This window comes from Cydia splendana, chromosome 16 (assembly GCF_910591565.1).
Source record: "Cydia splendana chromosome 16, ilCydSple1.2, whole genome shotgun sequence".
Classification (NCBI taxonomy): Eukaryota; Metazoa; Arthropoda; class Insecta; order Lepidoptera; family Tortricidae; genus Cydia; species Cydia splendana.
The window spans coordinates 10,491,883-10,499,524 of record NC_085975.1 but is presented as its reverse complement, the minus strand read 5'-3'; the positions used below and the strand labels follow the sequence as shown (position 1 = coordinate 10,499,524).

At 35.2% G+C, this 7,642-nt stretch overlaps 1 protein-coding gene across 1 annotated transcript; it reads right to left on the bottom strand.

The window, feature by feature from the left end:
* Nucleotides 1-1,870: 1,870 nt before the first annotated feature.
* Nucleotides 1,871-2,701, bottom strand: LOC134798264 (DNA replication complex GINS protein PSF3). Its single transcript, XM_063770656.1, has 3 exons — nt 2,567-2,701; nt 2,216-2,484; nt 1,871-2,105 (listed from the first exon to the last, which is right to left on the bottom strand). The coding sequence occupies exons 1-3, from the start codon at nt 2,652-2,654 to the stop codon at nt 1,881-1,883; spliced, it is 582 nt and encodes a 193-aa protein (XP_063626726.1). The 5' UTR covers nt 2,655-2,701; the 3' UTR covers nt 1,871-1,880.
* Between the last annotated feature and the right edge of the window lie 4,941 nt (nt 2,702-7,642).

The window sequence follows — 7,642 nt, the reverse complement described above, 5'->3', positions numbered from 1 at the left end:
GTAGATTTCTTTTTCTCGGTTTCGTTAAACATAAATCTTCACTCCGCACTACAAAATAGCGAGTCTATTTTACGAAATTTTGAAGCGCGTGGCCTTAACCAGTCGGATAGAAAAACTTCAAAAAAATACACGTGAAGTTATGTGGGGGACGGGGGGTAGCCAAAAACCTCACCAAATATCACCAAGGGGTAGGGGGGGTCAAAAATTAGCCGAAAACAGCTCGCGTGATTTGTGTACAACCCCTTAATATTGAAAAGTTGAAAAATCCCACGCCGCCGGCGTTACGCCGCCGCCGTGGATTTTTTCGTGGCGCGCCGCCGCCCGATTTTTTTCGACCGGCGCGCACGTCTAGCTCCCATACAACAAACGTGATTTTTGACCGAAGTTAAGCAACGTCGGGCGGGGTCAGTACTTGGATGGCTGACCGTTTTCTTTTTTGCCGTTTTTTGTATTATGGTACGGAACCCTTCGTGCGCGAGTCCGACTCGCACTTGCCCGGTTTTTTATGATATAGGAGGCAAACGAACAGACGAATCGCCTGATGGTAAGAAATTACCATCGCGCATGAACACGCGCATGAGCATCAGAGGAGTTGAAAGTGCGTTGCCGGCGTTTAAGATGGGAGCACGTAGCTTTTTTCTTGAAGGTACACACGCCCTATACATTCTCATCTATAGGTTTTTCGAGATGTTGGTACTCGTGACCGTACACGCTGTTCATTAAAAATTCGTAACCCTTATCGCATAGGCATAAAGTTCAACCTTTGGTCAGTTTTGTTGTTACAGGTAGTACTAGTAAGTTAGTACCTGCAATAATATATTACTCTTCGAAAGCCGTAAAAATATGTGAGACGCTCTTATGGCTCTACAAATAAGATCGTGTCAGATATTTTTGCGGCCTTTGCTGTGTAACTTATTATTGCAGGTGACATACATAACGCCGTACCTACTATATGTGACTAATTTGTATTGATTACACCGGGAGCGACGTACCTACCTACTCAATACTTGTAATTCAATAAACTACTAGCTATTTACCTACATATTAAATTGCATGATTTAGATACAGCCCTAACTGACATCAATAGTGATCGACGACTGGTCGATGGCTATTTTAATCCGCGACATTAAGGTACGAATATAAATAAATGCTTGGGCTGTGACCGAAATATCGTATTACTCAGCCAGTCCTCACTAACAGATTACAGACATTAATAGGTCCTAAACTAGGATTTATGGGTCAATTAGAAACGGGTATTGCATTCTAAATATTGTACATAAATGTACTGTTATTACTAGTAGGTAACGATAATTGACTAGTAACAGGCTCCCTATTCATAAAAAGTCCAGTTAATTCAGAGCCAGTTCCAGCCTCCTAAGGCCCAGGGTCCTATAGTACTTATTCAGTTCAATGAAATTTAAATCATATTCGATTGGAACAGTTGCTTTTGCTTTGTTTCGTTGTTTTTGAACAACGCAAAGTCAACTCTATTTCCTACATTGTAGGTTCAAATTTTGAATTTTTCATTTGTATGACTGCTTAGGAGTGTTTTAAACCCAATCATGGTTACAAATATGAGTGTTTGGAGTTCAGTCATACTGGCCCACAAATGTAGCTGTGATAATAGTTTTGGGAGTTACAGCCAAGATTTATTGGAAATGTACATGTTTATATTATAATTACTCGAACATCTGCTCAATAATATAAATCTATTATACTGATTTATAACATTTTTATTACTTTGAACTGCCAAGAATCTAGACTAGACTGATGATTAAAGTGAAAACTAGATTATACTCCTAATTTCATTTTATTTAAGTAATTAAAAGAAGAATGCACAAACATAATTTTAGTTTATTTACATTAAGTTCTTGTTATTGTTACAACATTTCCATCTCTGCCCGTTTCCGTTTCCTATGATTAGCCACCATGTTAGCAGTAGTTAGAGGGCAGTCTCCTCTCTGTAACCAGCTGGACAGAGCCTTCTCTGTGACAGCAGCGGAGGCTGCACGTCTTCTCTCACTGGCAGACAATGGCTGGATGGAACCAATCGAGTCACTGGACACACTGGCAGCCATCAGCATCCGGAATCTTTGTCTTAAAGTCTAAAAAGAATGCATAAATTACTTACAGATATTTAAAATGATGGTTAAATACTGAGCCAGCATAAGGCCAGCAGTCAATCAAAGTTTGGCGAAATATGATGGATGCTTACATTAATTAAAGTGGATTTCACTTCGCCTTTTATATCATGTTTCGCCACGTAGCACCCCAGCTCGTAGAAATGGGGCCCTAGCTTGTGCATGTCCACTGTACAGGCATCTGCATTGAGAATTTCCCTGTAAGCATCTTTGTATATTTTAGGCAGGTCCACGTTCAACAAGGGAGGCCTTCTCGAATTTAATGCCTCTGCTAACCACAGCGGCACGTCAAGGTTGGAACCAGCTTTAAGGTCATCCTCAGCTGCTGACGGGTCTAAAAATCCTGTGGGATACGAATCGTAATGTATCAGAACTATATAAGAAGAAAAATTTTAAGATAAACAATTGTGTTTACGTATACTAACCCATTTTTGGCAAATCGTGTAAAAATTTGCATGGAACTCGTTCATTTGTGACTAATATGTCTGATATAGATAGGTAAGAATTGTCCATAGCAATATTTTGAAGAATATCCTGTATTTTTAGTTCATTTAGTTACAAAATTGATATCAATATCAATAATAATGCAATTCATACATTCAATGCAACTCCGTCAGTGCCGATTTCCCGCGAAATTAGCTGTCATTGTCAAAGTCAATTGGGTTTTATTTAGGTTATTCACTATCCAGCATGCAAGGTAGCATCCTATTTATATAGGCTTCTTTCTTATTTCTGTGCAAAGAATATAATACTCACTAGGAGAAGAACGGTAACTCCATACAAAAAAATGTCCCCAACCGTTTATACTAGTGGCGCCGTCTTTGTGTACCAATGGAACTAAAGTTGACAACCGGTTTAGCCTGGCGGGTATTGGTAGGTAGTAATTCTGTTGATAAACATATTTGTTATCTTCATATCACGAAATATATGCAAGATGCAAATATTACCCCTTGTTTGTGGTATTATCAATTGATTTAAATAAAAGGCATGTTTATGTTTATAACATTATATATATTATTTATTAAAAAATGTTTTACATATAAAAATATACACTGAAAACTGGCAACTGGCAACTTAATAAAAAAATAGACATTAATAAAGCGCATTCACTAAGTTTTCAGTACCTTTTATACAAATAACATTAGGCATGCCTACCTATTACACTTTACACACAGATACACTACACTTTACATACGGCATTTTACACAGATTTCCAACTTGTATTCATACATTTCTTCACGGTTAATTAATACGCTTTCCAGATGCGTTATGACTCGGTTCCTTCTGAACCCACTAAAGTTGTAAATTTCACTCTGGCTGCTTCAACAGCCGTTGCTCCGCATTTAGCACATTTTCTATGTGCATTGCTGTAATCCATGTAGGTACAGACCAAAGAATATAATACTCACTAGGAGAAGAACGGTAACTCCATACAAAAAAATGTCCCCAACCGTTTATACGTTTATACTAGTGGCGCCGTCTTTGTGTACCAATGGAACTAAAGTTGACAACCGGTTTAGCCTGGCGGGTATTGGTAGGTAGTAATTCTGTTGATAAACATATTTGTTATTTTCATATCACGAAATATATGCAAGATGCAAATATTACCCCTTGTTTGTGGTATTATCAATTGATTTAAATAAAAGGCATGTTTATGTTTATAACATTATATATATTATTTATTAAAAAATGTTTTACTATAAAAATATACACTGAAAACTGGCAACTGGCAACTGGCAACTTAATAAAAAAATAGACATTAATAAAGCGCATTCACAAAGTTTTCAGTACCTTTTATACAAATAACATTAGGCATGCCTACCTATTACACTTTACACACAGATACACTACACTTTACATACGGCATTTTACACAGATTTCCAACTTGTATTCATACATTTCTTCACGGTTAATTAATACGCTTTCCAGATGCGTTATGACTCGGTTCCTTCTGAACCCACTAAAGTTGTAAATTTCACTCTGGCTGCTTCAACAGCCGTTGCTCCGCATTTAGCACATTTTCTATGTGCATTGCTGTAATCCATGTAGGTACAGATTTACAGTCTTAAGTGGTACGTAGCGGTACACGTTGTATGTATTATTTAAAGAGTTAATGAATAAAATTTTCGTTATGAACTTTAACCACAGCAGTTGGACAGAGTCATTGACAAATATATTTTTTATTATGGTGGGTAGACGTACCTACCCTCCATATATTTTATGAACATTGATAAAGACAGTTGGAAGCAAATATTCATTATAAAACTTAATCGCATGTAATTAAGTTATAAGCGTTTTAAGTCCCGTTTTATGATTAATATTGTATAAAATTCGTGATAATTTAAATCAGAGTTGGGAGCAATGTTGCTGTAGAAAAATGTTTTTATTTTTATTACTCGCAACTTTTTCCCGGAGGCCAACGCACACATAGAAGATTAAGGCGCACACATGCGCAATTATTTGGGGACATAACTTTCTTAGGAAGTGAACAGGCCTTGGTACAGACTTACAGTCTTAAGTGGTACGTAGCGGTACACGTTGTATGTATTATTTAAAGAGTTAATAAATAAAATTTTCGTTATGAACTTTAACCACAGCAGTTGGACAGAGTCATTGACAAATATATTTTTTATTATGGTGGGTAGACGTACCTACCCTCCATATATTTTATGAACATTGATAAAGACAGTTGGAAGCAAATATTCATTATAAAACTTAATCGCATGTAATTAAGTTTTAAGCGTTTTAAGTCCCGTTTTATGATTAATATTGTATAAAATTCGTGATAATTTAAATCAGAGTTGGGAGCAATGTTGCTGTAGAAAAATGTTTTTATTTTTATTACTCGCAACTTTTTCCCGGAGGCCAACGCACACATAGAAGATTAAGGCGCACACATGCGCAATTATTTGGGGACATAACTTTCTTAGGAAGTGAACAGGCCTTGTTTCTGTGCTTCTGCACAGAATAAATAATATAGCTGGTCAAGCAGATCTTGTCAGTAGAAAAAGGCGGCAAATTTAAAAAATGTAGGCGCGAAGGGATACCATCCCATAGAAAATTTGAATTTCGCGCCTTTTTTTACCGACAAGATTTGCTTGGCCAGCTATAGTACTAGGTACAGAAGACTCACTCTCTAACAAAACGCGTCTGTTACGATCAGCACAGATATGGCCGCTAGGTGGCGACAGCGCCACGCGCGGCTTATGGTTTTCCCCAAAATTGGGGCGGAACGGAAGTACTTTTAGCTACCTGTAGCAAAGCGACGAAATCGCGGAGTGAGCCACGCCTGATAGATTGGTATACGCGTGCCTCCGTGAGGGACAAAACATCGCAATGCGACAATATTAAAAACAAGTTTTAACATTCCTGACAACATACCAAAAACAATCTACGTAATTCGGTCGGGTTATTTGTTGCCCACCATACATAGACCGTACTAAATTTATGGTGGGGAAGGGTGGATTTCAAAATCCTGCGAAAACTTATGGTTCGGTCTTTATAAAAAAAACTAGTAGGTTGTGCGAGTTGTAACTTTTTTTATATGTTTATAAGAACTATTATCTTCATGTTCCTTCAATTACCATCTCCAATAACTTAATAGTTTTTTTTATATAAAATGTTTTATGTGTCTAAAATCATCACCGTCTACCGGAAAAATCTGAACCTTAGCCCCCATTCGCACGACAGCTTTTTCAACGCGCGTTAAAAAAGCGATTGAATCTGTCCGCACTCTAAATTCGATTTAACGACCAAGGCCTAAAGTCGAAAATCCAACATCGCTTGATAAAAAGCGTCACCTCTGTCGTGTGAATACATACATGGTTATCCATTTGTGTCATTCAAACGCTTTTTTAACGCGCGTTGTAAAAGCTCCCGTGCGAATGGGGGCTTATTGTTTGCAGTGAAAATTATAGCATACCTATCGTACGATTGCGATTTTTCTTTTACTTATATCTTTTCCATGTTGTTGTTTAACACATGGGAAAATATGCAATAATTCCTTCACCGAGAAAGTACATTTAAAAATATTTAAAATTTTGTCACGAATATTCGTCAACACCGTCATGGTAATGTCAATGTGAGCTTATCTCCGTGTATGAACAAAAAAAATACCGCTAAAGGTCCTTGCCTTATTTTTCACTTTAATATAGTATGCCAAAAATGATTTCACTATAAAGTCACATCATTGAATCGTGAGAAATATTACGAACAAATTTGTAAAACGTAGTTTGTCACAACAGAGCATCATCACCGTTATGCTTTGGTTTAAAAAAGTTACAAATGATATATTAGAAATAATTATTGAAATGAATGGCTATCTACATGAAGTTTATTATGTAGCATAGACATTAACTACTATTATTCGTATTCTAGAAATAAAAACAAGAAACTCTCAAATCGTCAACACCATACCCATCATCACCGGGATAAATGACGACCGGTGATGATTTCATGTGTATGGTGATGACGGTTCTCAGAAACTTTTCTAGTTATTTTGCTATAATTCATTATGAAATTAAGCTGTATGTTTGAAAAACGTTCTCTATGCCTTCTAACACTATATAATGTCTACCTTATAAATGTAGAATAAATGTAGAAGAAGATATGACTATTTATTTCACACTAGAGGATGGTTAGTTTTAAATAACATTTTGACTGAAGTAGGCAAAATTTAGGTCACTTAGAACTTAGAACATACAAATGTTTATTTTTTATTATCTAATAATGTAAATCGTGCAACTTAGAGTCTGTAATTGCATGTTAGTCGTGTTAAAACAAAGTATTTAAACAAGCAACATATATTAAGTTTTAAGCGACCATAGGCTACGGTACTGGCTCACTATCGTAATGGCCTTATGTTTTTTGATAATATTATATTAATTGATGTATATAATTACAGCAATTAATAATTATACCATTGGGTAGTCACCGGACCCAATACCTAACATTTTGTAACTTATGACATGCATTACAAGTAGGGGTCTTGCAACTTATAAAACACTGATTATATATTAATGTTTAGCTATTAAACATTATATATATGGATTTAAATCATTATATCTATTTTTAAAGGTAATTTATAAAACAACAAAAATACAAACTTATGCAATGAATCAAATTATCAAAAAAAAAGTAATATATCATAAAAATTAAGCTCACTGGTAAGCCAGCAATTTTATAATATAATATAAATACCAAGTTATGCAGTAGATAAAAGAAGATGCGGGTTTAAACTGATAATAAGAGTACAATATTGTAAATATGATTTAACATTGAAAAAACCCAAAAAAATAATGAATACATAAATTGCCTATTTCGGAATATAAATTATTTAAAATTATACAATAAAAATACTTGTTATATATTTATTTATATGAATAAAATGTATTTTTTATAATTTTCTAAAAATAATTTATGTAGCTAGTCTTATGTTCAAAAACATGTTATTTGTAATGTTTATTAAAGTTCTAAAGCCTTACAATTAAAAAAAGTTTTTG

Coding starts and splice junctions, on each gene's coding strand:
- LOC134798264 (XM_063770656.1), bottom strand. CDS start 2,654: ATGGACAATTCTTACCTATCTATATCAGACATATTAGTCACAAATGAA. Junction 2,485..2,566: donor ACACGATTTGCCAAAAATGG/GTTAGTATACGT, acceptor CGTATCCCACAG/GATTTTTAGACCCGTCAGCA. Junction 2,106..2,215: donor TGAAATCCACTTTAATTAAT/GTAAGCATCCAT, acceptor CATTCTTTTTAG/ACTTTAAGACAAAGATTCCG.